General features: G+C 44.5%; 1 protein-coding gene across 2 annotated transcripts in view; it reads right to left on the minus strand.

The window, feature by feature from the left end:
* Positions 1-24,813, minus strand: part of LOC124124999 (C2 domain-containing protein 3-like) — a 107,649-nt gene that overhangs the window by 49,860 nt on the left and 32,976 nt on the right. For both annotated transcript variants that reach the window (XM_048381117.1, XM_048381116.1), the window contains exons 12-26: positions 24,575-24,690; positions 23,945-24,063; positions 23,080-23,241; positions 22,492-22,678; positions 20,212-20,411; positions 18,970-19,093; positions 17,526-17,650; positions 15,078-15,179; positions 14,043-14,129; positions 13,203-13,307; positions 12,736-12,815; positions 11,427-11,485; positions 10,983-11,126; positions 3,911-4,039; positions 3,452-3,546 (exon numbers count right to left, since the gene is read on the minus strand). In XM_048381117.1, coding sequence (XP_048237074.1) covers positions 3,452-3,546; positions 3,911-4,039; positions 10,983-11,126; positions 11,427-11,485; positions 12,736-12,815; positions 13,203-13,307; positions 14,043-14,129; positions 15,078-15,179; positions 17,526-17,650; positions 18,970-19,093; positions 20,212-20,411; positions 22,492-22,678; positions 23,080-23,241; positions 23,945-24,063; positions 24,575-24,690 — 1,834 coding nt within the window. The remainder of the gene's footprint in view (positions 1-3,451; positions 3,547-3,910; positions 4,040-10,982; positions 11,127-11,426; positions 11,486-12,735; positions 12,816-13,202; positions 13,308-14,042; positions 14,130-15,077; positions 15,180-17,525; positions 17,651-18,969; positions 19,094-20,211; positions 20,412-22,491; positions 22,679-23,079; positions 23,242-23,944; positions 24,064-24,574; positions 24,691-24,813) is intronic.

A 24,813-nucleotide genomic window follows, 5' to 3' on the forward strand; every position in this document is an offset into this window, starting at 1 on the left:
GACAGTTGACACATGATTAGTGGTAGTGTGGCCTGGAGAGTCACCCCATGTATGTTAGACAGTTGACACATGATTAGTGGTAGTGTGGCCTGGAGTGTCACACCATGTATGTTAGACAGTTGACACATGATTAGCGGTAGTGTGGCCTGGAGTGTCACACCATGTATGTTAGACAGTTGACACATGATTAGCGGTAGTGTGGCCTGGAGAGTCACCCCATGTATGTTAGACAGTTGACACATGATTAGTGGTAGTGTGGCCTGGAGTGTCACACCATGTATGTTAGACAGTTGACACATGATTAGCGGTAGTGTGGCCTGGAGAGTCACACCATGTATGTTAGACAGTTGACACATGATTAGTGGTAGTGTGGCCTGGAGTGTCACACCATGTATGTTAGACAGTTGACACATGATTAGTGGTAGTGTGGCCTGGAGAGTCACCCCATGTATGTTAGACAGTTGACACATGATTAGCGGTAGTGTGGCCTGGAGTGTCACACCATGTATGTTAGACAGTTGACACATGATTAGTGGTAGTGTGGCCTGGAGAGTCACACCATGTATGTTAGACAGTTGACACATGATTAGTGGTAGTGTGGCCTGGAGAGTCACATCATGTATGTTAGACAGTTGACACATGATTAGTGGTAGTGTGGCCTGGAGAGTCACATCATGTATGTTAGACAGTTGACACATGATTAGCGGTAGTGTGGCCTGGAGAGTCACACCATGTATGTTAGACAGTTGACACATGATTAGCGGTAGTGTGGCCTGGTGTGTCACACCATGTATGTTAGACAGTTGACACATGATTAGTGGTAGTGTGGCCTGGAGAGTCACATCATGTATGTTAGACAGTTGACACATGATTAGTGATAGTGTGGCCTGGAGAGTCACCCCATGTATGTTAGACAGTTGACACATGATTAGTGGTAGTGTGGCCTGGAGAGTCACACCATGTATGTTAGACAGTTGACACATGATTAGCGGTAGTGTGGCCTGGTGTGTCACACCATGTATGTTAGACAGTTGACACATGATTAGTGGTAGTGTGGCCTGGAGTGTCACATCATGTATGTTAGACAGTTGACACATGATTAGCGGTAGTGTGGCCTGGAGAGTCACCCCATGTATGTTAGACAGTTGACACATGATTAGTGGTAGTGTGGCCTGGAGTGTCACACCATGTATGTTAGACAGTTGACACATGATTAGCGGTAGTGTGGCCTGGAGAGTCACCCCATGTATGTTAGACAGTTGACACATGATTAGTGGTAGTGTGGCCTGGAGTGTCACACCATGTATGTTAGACAGTTGACACATGATTAGTGGTAGTGTGGCCTGGAGAGTCACCCCATGTATGTTAGACAGTTGACACATGATTAGCGGTAGTGTGGCCTGGAGTGTCACACCATGTATGTTAGACAGTTGACACATGATTAGTGGTAGTGTGGCCTGGAGAGTCACACCATGTATGTTAGACAGTTGACACATGATTAGTGGTAGTGTGGCCTGGAGAGTCACATCATGTATGTTAGACAGTTGACACATGATTAGTGGTAGTGTGGCCTGGAGAGTCACATCATGTATGTTAGACAGTTGACACATGATTAGCGGTAGTGTGGCCTGGAGAGTCACACCATGTATGTTAGACAGTTGACACATGATTAGCGGTAGTGTGGCCTGGTGTGTCACACCATGTATGTTAGACAGTTGACACATGATTAGTGGTAGTGTGGCCTGGAGAGTCACATCATGTATGTTAGACAGTTGACACATGATTAGTGATAGTGTGGCCTGGAGAGTCACCCCATGTATGTTAGACAGTTGACACATGATTAGTGGTAGTGTGGCCTGGAGAGTCACACCATGTATGTTAGACAGTTGACACATGATTAGCGGTAGTGTGGCCTGGTGTGTCACACCATGTATGTTAGACAGTTGACACATGATTAGTGGTAGTGTGGCCTGGAGAGTCACATCATGTATGTTAGACAGTTGACACATTATTAGTGGTAGTGTGGCCTGGAGAGTCACACCATGTATGTTAGACAGTTGACACATGATTAGTGGTAGTGTGGCCTGGAGTGTCACACCATGTATGTTAGACAGTTGACACATGATTAGCGGTAGTGTGGCCTGGAGTGTCACACCATGTATGTTAGACAGTTGACACATGATTAGTGGTAGTGTGGCCTGGAGTGTCACATCATGTATGTTAGACAGTTGACACATGATTAGCGGTAGTGTGGCCTGGAGAGTCACCCCATGTATGTTAGACAGTTGACACATGATTAGTGGTAGTGTGGCCTGGAGTGTCACACCATGTATGTTAGACAGTTGACACATGATTAGCGGTAGTGTGGCCTGGAGAGTCACCCCATGTATGTTAGACAGTTGACACATGATTAGTGGTAGTGTGGCCTGGAGTGTCACACCATGTATGTTAGACAGTTGACACATGATTAGTGGTAGTGTGGCCTGGAGAGTCACCCCATGTATGTTAGACAGTTGACACATGATTAGCGGTAGTGTGGCCTGGTGTGTCACACCATGTATGTTAGACAGTTGACACATTATTAGTGGTAGTGTGGCCTGGAGTGTCACACCATGTATGTTAGACAGTTGACACATGATTAGCGGTAGTGTGGCCTGGAGAGTCACCCCATGTATGTTAGACAGTTGACACATGATTAGTGGTAGTGTGGCCTGGAGAGTCACACCATGTATGTTAGACAGTTGACACATGATTAGTGGTAGTGTGGCCTGGAGAGTCACCCCATGTATGTTAGACAGTTGACACATGATTAGCGGTAGTGTGGCCTGGAGAGTCACACCATGTATGTTAGACAGTTGACACATGATTAGCGGTAGTGTGGCCTGGTGTGTCACACCATGTATGTTAGACAGTTGACACATGATTAGTGGTAGTGTGGCCTGGAGAGTCACATCATGTATGTTAGACAGTTGACACATGATTAGTGATAGTGTGGCCTGGAGAGTCACCCCATGTATGTTAGACAGTTGACACATGATTAGTGGTAATGTGGCCTGGAGAGTCACACCATGTATGTTAGACAGTTGACACATGATTAGCGGTAGTGTGGCCTGGTGTGTCACACCATGTATGTTAGACAGTTGACACATGATTAGTGGTAGTGTGGCCTGGAGAGTCACATCATGTATGTTAGACAGTTGACACATTATTAGTGATAGTGTGGCCTGGAGAGTCACACCATGTATGTTAGACAGTTGACACATGACTGTTCACATCACCACTTTCATAATAAGATCTCCTCACTATAAATGATATATCAATGTTCCCTGATGTTGTGGTGGTAGAATCTACTCACTTTAGCAATGACCTGTTCCCTGATGTTGGGGTGGTAGAATCTACTCACTTTAGCAATGACCTGTTCCCTGATGTTGTGGTGGTAAAATCTACTCACTTTAGCAATGACCTGTTCCCTGATGTTGGGGTGGTAATATCTGCACCAGACTTCGAACGGAAGTCCTCCTGCTCCTCCTCCTGAGTTAGCACATGCTGCCCAAAGAAAGAAGTTCTTCATTATACATCTACTATCTTCATTTCTTAGGAAGAGCTTGTGTCGGGTACAGTCGTGGAATATGGGTCAAGTGTACACAGAGGTCAAGGTATGCCATGGTATGCAGGGGTCAAGGTATGCAGGGGTCAAGGTATGCAGGGGTCAAGGTATGCCATGGTATGCAGGGGTCAAGGTATGCAGGGGTCAAGGTATGCAGGGGTCAAGGTATGCCATGGTATGCAGGGGTCAAGGTATGCCATGGTATGCAGGGGTCAAGGTATGCAGGGGTCAAGGTACGCAGCGGTAAAGTGTATGCACGGGTCAAGGGTACACAGGGGTCAAGATTACACAGGTTTGACTTACCTGTAAGTAGTTCCCGCTGGACTGGGGTCCCCTGAGGTAGATGTAGTTTGTGTCTGGTACAATCGTGGAACGTAGGGTCGGGTGTACACAGTGTGGTCGCTGTGCGGTAACACTTCATGGTAGGAGCAACTAAAAGTTTACAAAATGAAGGTAAAATCTTTAATAAGATCCTGCAACATTGTTAAAAAATATTACGTGTTGCAAATCCATTTCTTGAGAGGTCGAAAATAATAATAGTAATATTACAGAAATATAGTGGCTGCCTGCAAAGTACAATCAACTGACAAAGTATTGAATTAGTAAAATCTAAATATTTTTTACATTTGTATACTTATGCTGCATTACTCCTTAATGCATTCACTGCTTACTTACGACAACTAGAAGGACAGCGCTCCGAAGGTCCTGGGTGAAGAAATAAAGTTGTTGTTCTCAAGTCCCAATCAGTGGCCTTCCGTCGCTGTCCTGTGACCTTGATGACACCTAAGGTCATCTTCACATCACTGCCTGTCACCCAAGCTCTTAGAAAAACATACTTTTGAGGTTTCTGAAGCCAAAGTGGGGAGGCAAGTCTTATGACGGGTGGGCCTTAAGCGTAGTAATGCAGGATAAGTATACAAATGTAAAAAATATTTAGATTTTACTAAATTTTTTACTTATCCTGCATTACTCCTTAATGCATCTGTATCGGACAGTTTGGAGGTGGGTAAACCTTCAGAATACAGAAACCTCAATAATTCACACCCTGCAATACGACACCAGTTAGTCGATAAACCGTGAAGCGGAAAAGTTCAGAAAAGAAACAAAACGCCATTACGGTAGGGTTGTTCAAAAATCAAAAAGATTGAACATAGGAATTAAAGAGAAATTCCCTATATACACGCTTAGTAATAAAGAAAATAATAGCTATTCAGCTAATTCTTTACTTACTACGTCATCGAGCCGTCGCTGACAAACAAGATTGTCTAATATTCTTCCACTGGCGGAGACTGAGTGACTTCACATGGAAGTTGACTGGCTCTGTATAGGGCGAGTTCTTTACTTGCGTCAGGGGTTTGCAACCTGCAGGATAACAACCAGAGGGCCAAACTTCGAACGTCTTCAACATCCTCGAGAGCCCCAACGCAAAGGTTATGACTAACGAAAATATGTGTCAAATCTCCAGAAATATCCTTCCGTGATTGTTACAAAACCACAATTGCCGTGTTGAGCCCTGGTAAGGCTGACACCTTGAGATCTTGAGGGTAATTCGCTCTCGGCGAGTTCCGTTTGGCGATCTCGTAGGCCTGAAGGATTACTGTGCGTAACCATAGAGATATGGTGTTTGCGATTATGCGACTGACTTCGGTCGTTGACGAAGTAAATACGGGTATCAATGACCGCTTCCTCGAACCACGCCTAGTCTTGGAGCGTCGAATGAAAACTCGAACTGCTCGCACCGAGCCCAGGAGAACTTCACCATGTACGATTCCCACAACAGTCGATATCGGTGGGATGGTGAAGGAACGGTCGGGTTGGCCTGGTAGTAGATTTTAGCAATAAAATCCCAGCATAACCCTAGATGTCCCGTTCCGTGCGTCCCATGCTCAAAACGGATCCGGGTTGAGTCGATCACATGTAGTTCGCTCACCCGTACCGCCATTGCTAATGCCAAGAGAAACCATTGTTTCCTTGGTGAGGTCATGAAATGAGGCAAGCTCCTCACAGCGATAGCCCGTTTGCGGAGCTCTCTATACTATACCGAGAGTGTAACGAAGGTGTCACGCGCTGGGAAGGAGCTTGAAAATGAGGATGCAATGAGGGGCTCGAAGTGGGCCCTCGCAAACCTCGAAGTACCACGTTCAAGTCCCAATCAGGTGGGTGGAACTTGGCCTTCTGATCCTCAAGCCTGAATGAGCATAATATGGCCTGTAGTTCCTTGACCTTAATCACATTGTGATTTTCCGGAAACGGCCAACACTAAGATAATTGCAGCCAATTACGTAGTAATGGTGCTACCTTCCAAGTGTTTTTGGGTACGCAATGTAGGAGGTATTCCTCTAGGAATTGTGACGCAATCGTAGGGTCTTGATTCTTTTCTTCCCTGTAAAAAGTCTCAAGTGATCCCCACTTGTCATCGTCGTCTCTGGGAGAGTAACGATGAACTAAAGCTATAGCTTTGCTGCCCGTGTCGAAATAACCCTTCGCACTTAAACGCCTTTTAAAGACGAACCATGCGTGAAGACGTTGGGTGAGGCAATTTTCTGTTGAGGGTGGATGTGTAGGTTGGACCACTGTGAGAGGGGTAGTGAATCGTTTTAGATTTTTCTGAGCTTGACGAACTACCCTCTCGCCGGTTACCAGGGTGCGACCAAAGGAGAGATGGAGATACCTTGTCTCCTTGATCCCCTGTATCACCTTGGGAAATAAAAGTGGTGGCAGAAAAGTGTAAGTTTTTTGTTTTTGTTTTCTGCCCTTCCTAAGTGATACTGAACTCGTCCACCGCCCAAGTCTGCGGATCCGGCAACGGGGAGATATATGTCATGAGTTGGTGGCCTAGGCAAGTTATAAACAAGTCAATGTTTGGTTGCCTGAATTCCTGAAGCAGTAACTGGAATGCTTCTGTGAGAAATTTCCACTCGGTGGGAGCCATCCTGTCTGGACGTGATAAAGTATCGGCCAGTATGTTTCTACATCCGGGGATGTGCTGAACTATGAACTTTAGTCACAGCCGATCCACTAGATGGAACAAATCTGAATGTCCTTAGAAGTAGAGAGTGGGAGTGTGTTGTTCCCCGATTGCACAGGCACCACACCGCAGTGCTGTTGTCTGTGGATATTGCGAGTCGGGCTAACTGTAGTTGATTCTGCCAATGTGATATAGCCAGAATTAAAGCTTCCAACTCCAAGTTGTTTATGTGCCACTTCCATTGAGTGCCGGGCCATAGCCCTGAGCTTATCTGGTCTTGTAAGTGAAGACCCCACCCCTGAAAGGGGACGTCCACAAACATGTGTGTATTCGGGGAAAACCCGAATAAAGAGACTCCGCAGACATTCAACGCCACAAATTGAGGCAAGGCTCTAGCTTAGTTGGTAGAGTGATGGCCTTGAGTGGCCTATGAACTGAAGTCAATAGGAAGGAGAATACTCCCGACTTCACCTCGTTGATTGTCTATCCCAGTTATTGACATGTGTTGAAGATACAGTAGATCGCCCTCCATCTACGACTCAAACCAAGGGTTCGTCAAGTGTAGATAGTTATTGGCTTCATTACTCCTGTAAATAGCCATAAGTGTCACTGACATGTCAAATGGGAAATACTACCATTGGTAGTGAACCCCAATGAACTGGACCTGAAAAGTCTACGGTTGGGATGGATAGTCGAGACTGATCAAGAATCAAACGTTCGTTGAACACAGAGAGATTGTGGATCATTTTCATCTTGTCTGGGTCCTTCATGAGTACCAGGTAGGTGTGAGGATAAAACCCCGGTGTAAAGACTGGGTTGGGAACCCACTCTACCATGTCTACAGCTCTTCTTACCAACAGTATGTCTATGTTGGATTTTCCCAATCAAACTGTGGTCAACGGTGGGGTTATCTCTACCCGTATACGGACACCATGATATAGTGCGATAAGTACGAAATCGTCCTTGAGACTTGTCTCTGCCAATCCCTTTCCCAGTAAGGGAATGCTGGTCTTCCCTGAGAAACGCGCGTCTAGGCTTATAATTCCCTGACTTGCCAGCCCGCTTAGACTTTCCAAGCTTTTGGGGAACTTGACGTGCGTGTCTGCGATCTGTTCGTTGAACAGGGGAGTAGATGACCAAGATTGACGTAATAGACTCTTGGGTGTAACGGTAATCTCCGTCAGAACGGTCTCAAGATGAATTTTCCTGTGGTCAAACTGACGCTGTAGGAAAAACACCATAGTTTGGAAGTGATCTAATCAGATAGGGTTATCCTCTAATAGATTCTGATCAACTGCAAACATTGACGATATTGGTCGTCTAAATGACGGAGCAAATGTGAGTTTTGGAGAAGTCTTCCTCCAATGACCTCGTGGTGTCCCTCTTATTTACCCCGTTATCAGGGGAGGGCGTTACTGACACGGGATGGTCTGCTACCCAATCGGGTACATGTGCTGAGCTGATCATGTGCCGGTTACTTAACCGAGTACACTGTAAGCCTTTGTGCTAACGTCATTTTAGAGACCTTGATTGGTACGCAGACGCTGCGCTCAGCGCAGGTCTGGAATGTTGGAACAGCGCTAAGCTGATCGTGCGACGCTTGCGTAATAGGAGCGCTTTGGGTAGCAGTCAGACGCTGCGCTCGGCGCAGGTCTATGCTGGATATGTTGGAACAGCGCTAAGCTGATCGTGCGTTGCTTGCGTAATAGGAGCACTTGCATGGGTAGCAGTCAGACGCTGCGCTCGTAATAGAAGTGCTTGGGTTGTAGTCAAGTGCTGCGCTCGGCGCAGATAAATCAGACACAAAGCTCAAAGGTATTGACTGGATCAAGGCTTGCGTCTAATCTACCCCCATTATAGCATCTTGATACGCTGGTGCTGTCGCCGACGTCACAGATTAACATATCTGGAAGTGTCTGGCGGCTGAAAAAATAGGAGCAGTTACGATACTCACAAAATCCTCCGGTATTGTTGATTTCGGTGGATGGTGTACTTCTGCAGTCACAGGCGTCATAATACCTGCAGATAATAACGGTTGGGTGGTAATGACCGAACCATGTCATTCGCTATTCTGCGATAGTGACATTCCTCTAGTCTCACGACGGAATAACTGCAAAATATGATTGTGAGTAATCTGCTTTTATATAGTAAACTCGTTGGATTAGAGATTTACACAAAAATTACATTTTGAATTTTGGCGAGCACACCTACGTGCACGCCTAGGACCGTGGATAAAGATCTTTGGGCGATTATTCCACGACAATATGTACACCACGCAAACATAAGTTACGCAATTAAACCATTGAAGAAATGGTACTGGAAGAATGCCGTAGAAAACAGTAATCTATCGGCAAAAATACGAATTGCAAGGGTATACAATATTTTTATATACGCAATTCAATGTAAACCAAGGGTATTTATATTTTCATTTAGGGTTTAGAGAGCACATCTGTGCGCAAACCAACCAACGTGGATGATAATCTTTGTAAGGTTTTTTCCACGACAATTAGTACAATGCTCAAAGGTATGTTACGCAATTAAACCCTTGTTGATGAGACAATACTGGAAGAGTGCCGAAGAATTTGAACACTAATCTATCAGCAAAATTATGAGTTGCAAGGGTATACAATATTTTTGTATGCGCAGCTCAATGTAAATGTATTTATATTTTCATTTAGGGTTTGGAGAGCACATCTGCGTACAGACCAAACAACGTGGATGATAATCTTTGTAAGATTTTTCCCATGACAATTAGTACCTCGCTCAATCATAAGTTGATGAGGCGGTACTGGAAGAATGCCATAGAATTGAACAATAATCTATCGGCAAAACTACGAGTTGCAAGAGTATACAATAGTTCATATACGCAACTCAATGTAAACCAAAAAGACCAACAAAAACCTATTTAATCGCATAAACATAGGTACGCAATAAAAGAATTGTTGATGAAGCGGGACTGGAAGAAAGCCGTATCGTATTTGACCAAATTTTTAACGAGTTGAAAAAGTATACAATAATTTGAGTATACGCAACTGACTGTTACGCCAAAGCTAGTAGTATTTAAGAACATAAGAATATGTTATACATACGTAGCTGAGAATTGTAAACAATATGACTACCTTGGCAGGCAAACGATTGTAACACAATTCAAAATGGCGGCGAACAACAATATTTTGGCGGGAAAAAAGACGAGTCTTATCACGCCTAATTAATTCACATAAAACTACACAACATGGTGAAAGTAATATGAAAAGAATACATCATCCATCGCAGATCAATTTTTAAGATTGTAGACAAACTGAAGGTCTAAAATTTATCCAAAAGCAGAGCTCTGCTGGGACACGTCCTAGCTGTGCTGTGACAAGCAGTGATGTGAAGATGACCTTAGGTGTCATCAAGGTCACAGGACAGCGACGGAAGGCCACTGATTGGGACTTGAGAACAACAACTTTATTTCTTCACCCAGGACCTTCGCAGCGCTGTCCTTCTAGTTGTCGTAAGTAAGCAGTGAATGCATTAAGGAGTAATGCAGGATAAGTAAAAAAATTAATCCACACAACCAGCACATGACCAGGCAGATTTCAGAAGCCACTTTCATCACTGCTAGGTTTTTTCCTATACAACAAGCCAGGGGGGGAGGGATGAAGCTCATGGTCATGTCATGTTTGTACGACAACACACAATCAATCAAAAAGTTGCCTCATACAAAAACAATTAACAATTTCAGTACCCTGTAGGTGCAGATGGCTCCCTAGGGGTGGGTGTTACTGTAAATATACTCACTGATTTTGAAATTAGACAGAGGAGTGGTCGAGGACGGGAAGTAGTACTCAGGGCCTATTCTGCTCCCTTGGGATTGGTGTTACTATAAATGTTACTCACTGCTCCTGACATCAGACAGGGGTTTTGTCTGGGCCTGGGCTGGGAAGTAGTACTCAGGGCCTATTCTGCTCCCTTGGGATTGGTGTTACTATAAATGTTACTCACTGCTCCTGACATCAGACAGGGGTTTTGTCTGGGCCTGGGCTGGGAAGTAGTACTCAGGGCCTATTCTGCTCCCTTGGGACTGGTGTTACTATAAATGTTACTTACTGCTCCTGACATCAGACAGGGGTTTTGTCTGGGCCTGGGCTGGGAAGTAGTACTCAGGGCCTATTCTGCTCCCTTGGGATTGGTGTTACTATAAATGTTACTCACTGCTCCTGACATCAGACAGGGGTTTTGTCTGGGCCTGGGCTGGGAAGTAGTACTCAGGGCCTATTCTGCTCCCTTGGGATTGGTGTTACTATAAATGTTACTTACTGCTCCTGACATCAGACAGGGGTTTTGTCTGAGCCTGGGCTGGGAAGTAGTACTCAGGGCCTATTCTGCTCCCTTGGGATTGGTGTTACTATAAATGTTACTCACTGCTCCTGACATCAGACAGGGGTTTTGTCTGGGCCTGGGCTGGGAAGTGGTACTGGATAAAGCAGTCCGTCTCTCCCCACATCATGTTGTCAAACAGCTTGAGATCCCGAATAGCCTCAATCACAACCTCAAACACATGCTCCACTGTAACAGAAATATATACGAAATGATATGCAATAGAGAATCAATACTCATGTCTGGTAGACAACATGATACAGTAAATGAATGTTTAGAGTCACAGTCAGCAGTACCCAACTGTATCACAGCCACCTGGAAATAATCAAGTCCTGACCATGCAAACCAGCTTCTGAAAACATCAGCATCCACACCATCGGGGGTCATGCAGTGAGTGCAAACACCAACACTCTAACCACAAGCATGGGATATTGCTGACCAATTCTAAACCCCAAATCCCCACAGATGTGAGAACAAAAGTATATATACCTGCTGAATCTGTGGCTGGATGGTGGCCATTCACATCATCACGAGCAGCCAGGTCATGTCTGAAGGTAGAAGCAAAGAACCTATTATTTGAACATCAGTACAGGACACAGGTAGGACACAGGCGGGACACGGATAGGGACACAGGCGAGACATAGGCAGGGCACAAATGGGGCACAGGTGAGACAGGTAGGACACAGGTGAGACACAGGCGGGATAGGTAGGACACAAATGGGACACAGGTGAGATAGGTGAGACACAGGTAGGACACAGGCAGGACAGGTATGATACAGGTGAGACACAGGTAGGACAGGTGAGACACAGGTGAGACAGATGGGACACAGGCGGGACAGGTAGGACACAAACGTGATACAGGTGAGACACAGGTGAGACAGGTAAAACACAGGCTGGACACAGGTGAGACAAGTGGTACAGGTAGGACACAGGTGAGGGGTAGGACACAGGCGGGACAGGTAGGACACAAATGGGACACAGTTGAGACAGTTAAAACACAGGTGAGAGGCAGGATACAGGCAGGATACAGGCAGGACACAGGTGAGATAGGTGGGACACAGGTGAAAACAGGTAGGACACAGGTGAGACAAGTTGTACAGGTATGACACAGGCGGGGCAGGTAGGACACAAATGGGACACAGGTGAGAAAGGTATGAGACAGGTGGGACACAGGTGAGACAGGTAGGTTACAGGTAGGACACAGGTGAGACAGGTGGGACACAGGTGAGACAGGTGGGTCACAGGAAGGACACAAATGGGACACAGGTGAGACAAAGGTGAGATACAGGAAGGACACAGGTGAGACACAGGTGATACAGGTGGGACACAGTTAGGACACAGATGAGACAAAGGTAGGACAGGTTGGACACAGGGGAGACACAGGTGTGACAAAGGTAGGACAGAGGTGGGACACAGGTGAGACAGGTAGGATACAGGTAGGATGCAGGTGAGACAAGTGGTACAGGCAGGACACAGGCGGGGCAGGTAGGACACAAATGGGACACAGGTGAGACAAAGGTGAAATATAGGAAGGACACAGGTGAGACAGAGGTGAGACACAGTTAGGACACAGGTGAGACAAAGGTAGGACAGGTTGGACACAGGTGAGACACAGGTGTGACAAAGGTCGGACAGAGGTAGGACACATGTGAGACAGGTGGGACACAGGTAGGACACAGGTGAGAAAAAGGTAGGACAGGGTGGACACAGGTGAGACACACGTGTGACAAAGGTAAGACTGAGGTAGGACACAAGTGAGACAGGTGGGATACAGGTAGGACACAGGTGTCTGAGTTACCTCTCCAGACTGTGAAGTGGCCTCTCTGGGATCATCACCGACCCATCTCCATCCTGCTTGACCCGCTGTAGACTTGCAATCTGTACACAACAGCTAGCAGTGAGTAACTGAGACAATAGGGTCTCCCTATTAACAAGTTGGCCAGTATGCAGTAGTTGATAGCTTGAGCAACAATGCATCATTGTATAATGACCTAACCAGCTTACATGTGCAGGTTGGTCTTTCCTGGATGTCATCATTCTATGTATATTATATGCTCAACAGAGATTTTGACCTACGAATTTTAGGTGATAAGTTTGTCAGATCATTCAAAGGACAAGAAAATGGAGAATAGTTCAGAAAAGTTAGAGTTAAAAGAATCTGACAAATTAAACCCTGGGAAACCACTAAAAATTTGCACAGATCTTTCATATGACTTCAAACAACTAATGACCAGCACAGCCATTTTAAGAAACACCCTCACACACCTGTTCCGCCGACCCCATCGCGAGCACCAGCCGGAGCTGCCCAAAGTTGAAGCTGGTGAAGGGATCGGTGATGCCGAAGTAGTTGTCTGCCGCAATCACTGGATACTGTCAAGGAAATTGAAGCTGTCAGTACAAAGAATTATGGTTCCCTCATGCGTGAAAAGTTCCTGTGTGGATGCATCATGTTTAAATAGTTCCTGTGTGGATGCATCATGTTTGAATAGGTCCTGTGTGGATGCATCATGTATGAATAGTTCCTGTGTGGATGCATCATGTTTGAATAGTTCCTGTGTGGATGCATCATGTTTGAATAGTTCCTGTGTGGATGCATCATGTGTGAATAGTTCCTGTGTGGATGCATCATGTTTGAATAGTTCCTGTGTGAATAGTTCCTGTGTGGATGCATCATGTTTGAATAGTTCCTGTGTGGATGCATCATGTGTGAATAGTTCCTGTGTGGATGCATTATGTTTGAATAGTTCCTGTGTGGATGCATCATGTTTGAATAGGTCCTGTGTGAATGGTTCCTGTGTGGATGCATCATGTTTGAATAGGTCCTGTGTGGATGCATTATGTTTGAATAGTTCCTGTGTGGATGCATCATGTGTGAATAGTTCCTGTGTGGATGCATTATGTTTGAATAGTTCCTGTGTGGATGCATCATGTTTGAATAGGTCCTGTGTGAATGGTTCCTGTGTGGATGCATCATGTTTGAATAGTTCCTGTGTGGATGCATCATGTTTGAATAGTTCCTGTGTGAATAGTTCATGAGTGGATACTTCAAGTGTGAATGAATAGTTTATGTGTGAATAGGTCACCTACTGTGATGCAAGTACAAACCTGAGACTTGAGAAGGGCGTTAGCCACTCTTCGATCCCGGAAGGACATGTAGAACTGATGGAGGCTCAGCTTCACCATACCTATCAGCTGGAGACAAAACATGGGACATATTAACAACATACACCTTACAAAATCCAAAACAACAATTTACACTACCAGATGTCTAGTTGTCCAGGGCATCAACATTCCCTGTGCAGAGCTGCATTCCCTAATCATCCCCTTATCCCCCGGCTATGATCCTTGGCTTGTCGGCACCACACCGGTACTTCTGGCTTTCACTGAAGTTTGTCAGCACCATACCGGTACTTCTGGCTTTCACTGAAGTTTGTCAGCACCATACGGGTACTTCTGGCTTTTATTGAAGTTTGTCAGCACCATACCGGTACTTCTGGCTTTCATTGAAGTTTGTCAGCACCATACCGGTACTTCTGGCTTTCATTGAAGTTTGTCAGCACCACATTGGTACTTCTGGCTTTCATTGAAGTTTGTCAGCACCATACGGGTACTTCTGGCTTTCATTGAAGTTTGTCAGCACCATACCGGTACTTCTGGCTTTCATTGAAGTTTGTCAGCACCACATTGGTGCTTCTGGCTTTCATTGAAGTTTATCAGCACCATACCGGTACTTCTGGCTTCATTGAAGTTTGTCAGCACCATACCGGTACTTCTGGCTTTCATTGAAGTTTGTCAGCACCATACCGGTACTTCTGGCTTTCACTGAAGTTTGTCAGCACCATACCGGTACTTCTGGCTTTCATTGAAGTTTATCAGCACCATACCGGTACTTCTGGCTTCATTGAAGTTTGTCAGCACCATACCGGTACTTCTGGCTTTCACTGAAGTTTGTCAGCACCATACCGGTACTTCTGGCTTTCACCCAAGTTTGTCAGCACCTTACTGGGACTTCTGGGTTTCACCAAAATGGAAAACATGATGTCAAGTGTTCACATCGTTATATAATTGAAACAATATCAATGTGCTTTAGAAAGTCCCTCCCTCCCATTGTGAATGATTGTGAAGGTAACAATGTCATACCTTGTCATCACCAGCTGCTGTCGTCTTGTCCCACACTTCGATGACCAGGAAGTTGTTCCTCATGCGCTCCAACAACGCCGGGCTCAGCAGAACAGGGGCAACCTTCATACAGGAACAGATATATCACACTGTGTCACAGAGCGACCTTCACACAGGAACAGATATATCACACTGTCTCACAGAGCGACCTTCACACAGAAACAGATATATCACACTGTGTCACAGAGCGACCTTCACACAGGAACAGATATATCACACTGTGTCACAGAGCGACCTTCACACAGGAACAGATATATCACTTTGTGTCACAGAGCGACCTTCACACAGGAACAGATATATCACACTGTGTCACAGAGCGACCTTCACACAGGAACAGATATATCACACTGTGTCACAGAGCGACCTTCACACAGGAACAGATATATCACACTGTGTCACAGAGCGACCTTCACACTGGAACAGATATATCACACTGTGTCACAGAGCGACCATCACACAGGAACAGATATATCACACTGTGTCACAGAGCGACCTTCACACTGGAACAGATATATCACACTGTGTCACAGAGCGACCTTCACACAGGAACAGATATATCACACTGTGTCACAGAGCGACCTTCACACAGGAACAGATATATCACTCTGTGTCACAGAGCGACCTTCACACAGGAACAGATATATCACACTGTCACAGAACGACCTTCACACAGGAACAGATATATCACACTGTGTCTACTGTAGTAATGGTCCACTCTACTGTAGGAATGGTCTACTCTACTGTAGTAATGGTCGACTCTACTGTAGCAATGATCTACTTTACTGTAGCAACAGTCCACTCTACTGTAGCAATGATATACTCTACTGTAGTAATGATCGACTCTACAGTAGGAATGGTCTACTCTACTGTAGGAATGGTCTACTCTACTGTAGGCATAGCCTCAGACTACAGATGTAGAGAGATTGTCACTGTACCTGCAGCAATGGTCTACTCTACTGTTGGAATAGCGTCAGACTACAGATGTAGAGAGATTGTCACTGTACCTGCAGCAATGGTCTACTCTACTGTAGCAATGATCTACTCTAGTGTGGGAATGCTCTACTTTACTGTAGCAACGGTCCACTCTACTGTAGGAATGGTCCACTCTACTGTAGCAATGATCTACTCTACTGTAGTAATGGTCGACTCTACTGTTGCAATGGTATGCTCTAGTCTACTGTAGGAATGCTCTACTCTACAGTAGGAATGCTCTACTCTACTGCAGGAATGCTCTACTCTACTGTAGCAATTGTCTACTCTACTGTAGAAATGGTCCACTCTAGAGTAGGAATGGTCCACTCTACAGTAGGAATGGTCTACTCTACAGTAGGAATGGCCTACTATACTGTAGGAATGGTCCACTATACAGTAGGAATGGTCTACTCTACTGTAGGAATGGTCTACTCTACAGTAGGAATGGTCTACTCTACTGTAGTAATAGTCGACTACTGTTGCAATGGTATGCTCTAGTCTACTGTAGGAATGCTCTACTCTACTGTAGGAATGCTCTACTCTACTGCAGGAATGCTCTACTCTACTGTAGCAATTGTCTACTCTACTGTAGGAATGGTCCACTCTACTGTAGCAATGGTCTACTCTACTTCAGGAATGGCCTCAGACTACAGATGTAGAGAGATTGTCACTGTACCTGCAGCAATGGTCTACTCTACTGTAGGAATGGCCTCAGACTACAGATGTAGAGAGATTGTCACTGTACCTGCAGCAATGGTCTACTGTACTGTAGGTGAGGTGAGGTGAAATGGGGTTTAACGTCGCGTCCAAGATTATTGCACTTATATAGCGACTCTACTGTAGGAATAGCCTCAGATTACAGATGTAGAGAGATAGTCACTGTACCTACAGCAATGGTCTACTCTACTGTAGGAATGGCCTCAGACTACAGCTGTAGAGAGATTGTCACTGTACCTGCAGCAATGGTGTACTCTACTGTAGGAATAGCCTCAGATTACAGATGTAGAGAGATAGTCACTGTACCTGCAGCAATGGTCTACTCTACTGAAGGAATGGCCTCAGACTACAGCTGTAGAGAGATAGTCACTGTACCTGCAGCAATGGTCTACTCTACTGAAGGGATGGCCTCAGACTACAGCTGTAGAGAGATAGTCACTGTACCTGCAGCAATGGTCTACTCTACTGAAGGGATGGCCTCAGACTACAGCTGTAGAGAGATAGTCACTGTACCTGCAGCAATGGTCTACTCTACTGAAGGGATGGCCTCAGACTACAGCTGTAGAGAGATGGTCACTGTACCTGCAGCAATGGTCTACTCTACTGAAGGGATGGCCTCAGACTACAGCTGTAGAGAGATAGTCACTGTACCTGCAGCAATGGTCTACTCTACTGAAGGGATGGCCTCAGACTACAGCTGTAGAGAGATGGTCACTGTACCTGCAGGAAGTTGAACTGTGGCTGAAGTGTGCCCCAGCAGACTGTGGAATGAACAGCATCGTTACACCAGAACATCCGACACACAAGATAGGAGTTCCGTGTTGAGAGGTCGCGGGCACCAGGACCTGCAGAGATTAACAACATGACAACAAACATAGCACTCAAACAGACTTTAAAAACAAAACTGCATCAAGGGCAAAAATTGTCAACACATGTCTGGAAGGGGGTTGTTATAACCGCCTGATCACTCTCTGCTATGTTCAGCTTAAGGACCTCAGTCATCACTGTTTATTTTCATGCATGTGACTATTACACTAACCCAACATGGGAGAGGGGAGGGGGCTTTGTTGTAATAGCCTGATCACTCTCTGCTATGTTCAGCTTAAGGACCTCAGTCATCACTGTTTATTTTCATGCATGTGACTATTACACTAACCCAACATGGGAGAGGGGTGGGGGGTTGTTGTAACAGCCTGATCACTCTCTGCTATGTTCAGCTTAAGGACCTCAGTCATCACTGTTTATTTTCATGCATGTGACTATTACACTAACCCAACATGGGAGAGGGGTGGGGGGTTGTTGTAACAGCCTGATCACTCTCTGCTATGTTCAGCTCAAGGACCTCAGTCATCACTGTTTATTTTCATGCATGTGACTTTTACACTAACCCAACATGGGAGAGGGGTGGGGGGTTGTTGTAACAGCCTGATCACTCTCTGCTATGTTCAGCTTAAGGACCTCAGTCATCACTGTTTATTTTCATGCATGTGACTATTACACTAACCCAACATGGGAGAGGGGTGGGGGGTTGTTGTAACAGCCTGATCACTCTCTGCTATGTTCAGCTCAAGGACCTCAGTCATCACTGTTTATTTTCATGCATGTGACTTTTACACTAACCCAACATGGGAGAGGGGTGGGGGGTTGTTGTAACAGCCTGATCACTCTCTGCTATGTTCAGCTCAAGGACCTCAGTCATCACTGTTTATTTTCATGCATGTGACTTTTACACTAACCCAACATGGGAGAGGGGTGGGGGGTTGTTGTAACAGCCTGATCACTCTCTGCTATGTTCAGCTCAAGGACCTCAGTCATCACTGTTTATTTTCATGCATGTGACTATTACACTAACCCAACATGGGAGAGGGGTGGGTTTTTTTTGTAACAGCCTGATCACTCTCTGCTATGTTCAGCTCAAGGACCTCAGTCATCACTGTTGTTTTCATGCATGTGACTTTTACACTGTCTATTTTCATGCATGTGACTATTACACTCACCAAACATGGGACAGGGGAGGGGAATTGTTGTAACAGCCAGATCACTCTCTGCTATGTTCAGCTCAAGGACCTCAGTCATCACTGTCTATTTTCATGCATGTGACTATTACACTCTTCCCAACATGGGAGTGGGGAGGGGGGGTTGTTGTAACAGCGAGTTCACTCACCTGATGTAGGGGGAGGTTGTTGTAACAGCATGGGGCGCCGGTTGACCAGGTGTAATGGGGGCACTCCCTGTAGGCTGAGGTTCTGACCGTTGGGCACCATCAACATCATGTGCAGGGTCAGTGGCTGGACAAGAAGACATTGCAACAGTCAGGAATATAACATGACACTCAGAGATCAACACCATGAAAACATGTATGCTACGGCTGCAGGTAATTGTGTTTCACAGTGTTGTGAAATCATAATGATCTCAGTTTGCATGGTGCTAACATTTGTCTGTGATGCAGGTAGACCCTAGGTGGCTTTCCCTGCTGATATCAGTGAGTGAGTGAGTGATTATGGTTTAACGCCGCTTTTAGCAATATTCCTGCAATATCACAGCGGGGGACACCAGAAATGAGCTTCACACATTGTACCCATTTCGGGATTCGAACCCGGGTCTTCGGCGTGACGATCGAAAGCTTTAACCACTAGGCTACCCGACTGCCCCCTGCTGATATCAAGGCATTAAGCAGTCTTCAGCCATCTGCAGCCTGCTTCACAGCCATCCTGACACCCATCTCAGGCCACATAGTTGCGACTAAAACGATCACTAAAACGATCGCTAATTCGACCTAAATTTCAATTTGTCTACTGTCTAAAATTCAGAGGTAGCCAAATGACTACTTGAAAATATCTTGTGGCACCTAAATTCTATTGCTTCACATTTGAAGACACAAAAATAAATAACAGCTAAATGTGGAAAACATGTCTCCTAATAATTGTACTTGTGTATAAGTCTTGCTCAAGTCGACAATGAACAGAAATACATAAATATTAATGTAATTAGTATCTTATTTCAGACGACAATGCTCATTGAATAAGCAAGGATATAACTAAATAATCTAGTAACATAAATTGCATCATTGTTTGAGTCACAAATAACGAAAATCAAGTACAATTTCCATTAATATACAATTCCAAGACTGGCTAGCTGGAAAAAAATTCCTGTAGACAGATGGCTACTTGGTAAAAGTTTAAACTTTGAGGCTTGCATCTCTTCAGGCTCACTACTCCTACTTTCACCTATGTCTACTCCATCCATGATTCTTTTCTCTTTAGGAGCATACACCCATGGGTGGAAGTGGCACACCACTAAAGTCCATTATTATTATTATTATTATTATTATTATTATTATTATTATTATCACTTTCTAAAATGTAATTCAGATGGAACTGGTGCTGGTGGAAGAAAGAGGACTCACTTCTGGTTGGTTGTTGGTGTTGGGCTGACTGACAGCTTGAGACGGGACGGAGTGGAGTTGCTGTAGGTGGTTGACTGATGATGTTTGAGCAATGCTGGAGGTATTGTCGTTGAAGTGTTGTGAAACATGATTGGATGACTGAGCTTGTAATGAAGGCATTGGTTGGCTATCTTGAGAAGACAATGAATGAGCAGGAAAATCTGAAAAAAACCAAATGTCCCTTTTGTGATTACTTCAATAAAATCAACATATACATTAAAAGCTAAATATGTCACTAAGTGTAAATATAAAGTATACGGGGAATATTTATCTGTATATGTGTGACCTTGACATTTGACACTAAGCCCACACAAAACATTACGCCTTTGAAATGATGAATTAATCCCTTAGAAAACGCAAATTAGCAAGGTCACCAGACAGAGACCACACAGCATGTTATCAGATAGACCACACAGAAAGTTATCAGACAGAGACTACACAGCATGTCATCAGATAGAGACAACACACATGTTATCATTTAGAGACCTCACAGCATGTTATCAGATAGAGACCACACAGCATATCAGCTAGAGCATATTATCATATAGACCAAAAAGCATGTTATCAGATAGAGACCACACAGTATGTTATCAGAAAGACCACAAAGTATGTTATCAGATAGATACCACAACATGTCATCATATAGAGACCTCGCAGCATGTTATCAGATAGAGACCACACAGCATATCAGCTAGAGCATATTATCATATAGAACAAAAATCATGTTATCACATAGAGACCACACAGTATGTTATCAGAAAGACCACACAGCATGTTATCAGATAGAGACCACAACATGTCATCATATAGAGACCTCACAACATGTTATCAGATAGAGAACACACAGCATATCAGCTAGAGCATGTTATCAAATACAGACCACACAGCATGTTATCAGCTAGAGACCACACAGTATGTTATCAGATAGACCACACAGCATGTTATCAAATAGACCACACAGCATGTCATCATATAGAGACCTCACAGCATGTTATCAGATAGAGACCTTACAGCATGTTATCAGATAGAGACCACACAGTATGTTATCACTTAGAAAACACACAGCATGTCATCAGATAGAGACCTTACAGCATGTTATCAGATAGACCACACAGCATGTTATCAGATAGAGACCACACAGCATGTTATCAGATAGAGACCACACAGCATGATATCAGATAGAGACCACAGCATGCTATTAGATAGAGACCACACATTATGTTATCAGATAGAGACCACACAGCATGTTATCAGATAGAGACCACAGTATGTTATCAGATAGAGACCACAACATGTTTTCATATAGAGAACTTATAGCAGGTTATGAGATAGACCACACAGCATATCAGCTAGAGCATGTTATTAGATAGAGACCACACAGCATGTTATCAGATAGAGAACACACAGTATGTTATCAGCTAGAGACCTCACAGCATGTTATTAGATAGAGACCACACAACATGTTATCAGATAGAAAACACACAGCATGTTATCAGATAGACCACACAGCATGTTATCAGATAGAGACCACACAGCATGTTATCAGATAGAGACCACACAGCATGTTATCAGATAGAGACCACAGCATGCTATTAGATAGAGACCACACAGCATGTTATCAGATAGACCACACAGCATGTGATCAGATAGAGACCACAACATGTTTTCATATAGAGACCTTATAGCAGGTTATGAGATAGACCACACAGCATATCAGCTAGAGCATGTTATTAGATAGAGACCACACAGCATGTTATCAGATAGAGAACACACAGTATGTTATCAGCTAGAAACCACACAGCATGTTATCAGCTAGAGACCACACAGCATGTTATCAGATAGAGACCACAGAGTTTGTTATCAGATAGACCACACAGCATGTGATCAGATAGAGACCACAACATGTTTTCATATAGAGACCTCACAGCAGGTTATCAGATAGAGACCACACAGTATGTTATCAGATAGAGACCACACAGTATGTTATTAGATAGAGACCACACAGCATGTTATGAGATAGACCACACAGTATGTTATCAGATAGAGACCACACAGCATGTTATGAGATAGACCACACAGCATGTTATCAGATAGAGACCTCACAGTATGTTATCAGATAGAGACTGTACCAAACATAATTCACACTTGCTATGATAGGCAAGACCTGAGAAGTTACTGTGGTCACAAGCTGTTTGTGTTACAGACAAGCAGTCAAGTCTTCTTGTCCCCATGACACCTCACCTGCATGTCTGGTCTGCACCACAAATGGTGGAGGAGGCAGAGAGTTGAGGCTGCCAGCTGTCTGAGAAGAGGGAGGAGCAGGTTCGGGAATGGGGACAATCTTGGCCCTGCCACTCATCTCCACAAGCTTGGTCTTAGCCAGAGCTGTGGCAAACTCGCGGTGGTCCGATGCTAACTCAACCACCGTCTGGAATTGAAGTGATACAGAGTCTTTGAAGACATTTAGAAGGTTTATTATACATACACAACGCTTCATCAGGGGACGGATCATAGGATAAGTATAACGATGATATGTTCAGCAACATAAATATACGAGTCTAAGTTTCAAAGTCTCTGCTCCAAAATGTATCTTTCTATCAAGATTAATGGTCAATATTTCAAGACACATCTTGTTTCTCCTGTACTGTCAGAAAAAAGGAATTGCTCATGTACAAATATTCTGCGTGAACTAAATGCAGTGAAAGCCTGTTGTCAAGACCTTGACTATCTCTAGAAGATGATGTAACTCTATGGCCTCGTTTAATCCTTATCGACATAATGGTCTGACTCTGCTTGAATTGGTATATTCACTGTATATTGATATTTCACCTTGAGATGTCCGAACACTCCACACAGACTGTTGTGGCGGAGTGAGGAGTTGAGGGACGTGTTTCTGCTGGACTCCCTGACCTCAAGCTGCCGGTCACTGCACAGACTATCCGACTTGAGGATGGACTTGAGGGACACTCCACACGACCCCACAGGTGCCGGCTAGCCGGACAGTCGGACAGTCAGACATGTCAATCAATTGTCAAACAAAATAGTGAGTGAACTTATGAGTATATGTGGTTCCACACGACCCAAAGGGCGTTGGGTAGCAGGAGGACAGTCAGCATGATCAACCAGATCACATCTATCCACACCATGGGGTACAGTCACACACCATCAACCAGGTCACATCTATCCACACCATGGGGTACAGTCACACACCATCAACCAGATCACATCTATCCACACCATGGTGTAGTCACACACCATCAACCAGATCACATCTATCCACACCATGGTGTAGTCACACACCATCAACCAGGTCACATCTATCCACACCATGGGGTACAGTCACACACCATCAACCAGGTCACATCTATCCACACCATGGGGTACAGTCACACACCACCAACCAGGTCAAATCTATCCACACCATGGGGTACAGTCACACACCACCAACCAGGTCACATCTATCCACACCATGGGGTACAGTCACACACCATCAATAAGGTCACATCTATCCACAACATGGGGTACAGTCACACACCATCAATAAGGTCACATCTTTCCACACCATGGGGTACAGTCACACACCATCAATAAGGTCACACAGGCTGATCAATCAATATAATCTTTAATCTACTTATTGACTTATCAATATTATTCACTTATTGAGGAGATAAAAAGGTTTAAGTGTGAAACTTACAATCTTCTGTCCTGCCTCTCTGGAGAAGACTTTAAACACAAGGGCAGATTTCCACCATTTCTCAATGGAGCTGCCATCAAACATGATGGGAAAAACTGACCGGTGACTGAATGTCACCACTGAAACATAGAGCACAGAACTGTTGACTTCCACGTCATGATGTACATGACATGAGCTTGTCTGGACCAGGCCACCAAGTCACTAGGACCAAATCAACGAGCCTGATCAACCGAGCCAATTTACCAACAAGTGTTGGGCATCTAACCCACTCTATCTCGGTATCCCTACAGGGACCACATGCATGGAATTTCAGTTTCGTAAATCAACTTTTTGAGTCCCATTGCTGTAAATGAAAATGATAGTTTTAATCGGATAACCATAAAGGTCATAGTATTAAACATGCCATTTAAAGTGTCCTCATCTTCATAAATTACTGATCTTATCATACAGATTAATGGGGACAAGACAGATCACAGGTAGTTAAAGTCACAAAGTGAGAAGAGTCAGAAGAATACCCCAAGGTCAAGGTGAGAAACAATGAGATGTGGAGTTCGGGATAAAGGGTTAATTGGAAAGGCAGTGTCACACACTAGATGCCGGTCTAAAACAATTGGACAAAAGTGCCTGTACCGTTATTTTTTATGTTCTTTGAAGCCACTCTCATGACCTCTGTTGCCATCGTATTGGGTGAGTATTTGTCTCTGGAGGTCGCCACGACTGGAAACTGATATTCTATGAAGTAGGTGCTGGAACATGAGAAGAAACCTATGTCATCCATCTAACACCATGTAGACAGCAAACATGGTTCTACACTGGTGTGACAGATAATCCATACACATATCACTGGGGAAAACAAGGTGTGTGTGTGT

The sequence above is a fragment of the Haliotis rufescens genome, unplaced genomic scaffold (assembly GCF_023055435.1).
Source record: "Haliotis rufescens isolate VD_foot unplaced genomic scaffold, xgHalRufe1.0.p SCAF_35, whole genome shotgun sequence".
In the NCBI taxonomy this organism is placed as follows: Eukaryota; Metazoa; Mollusca; class Gastropoda; order Lepetellida; family Haliotidae; genus Haliotis; species Haliotis rufescens.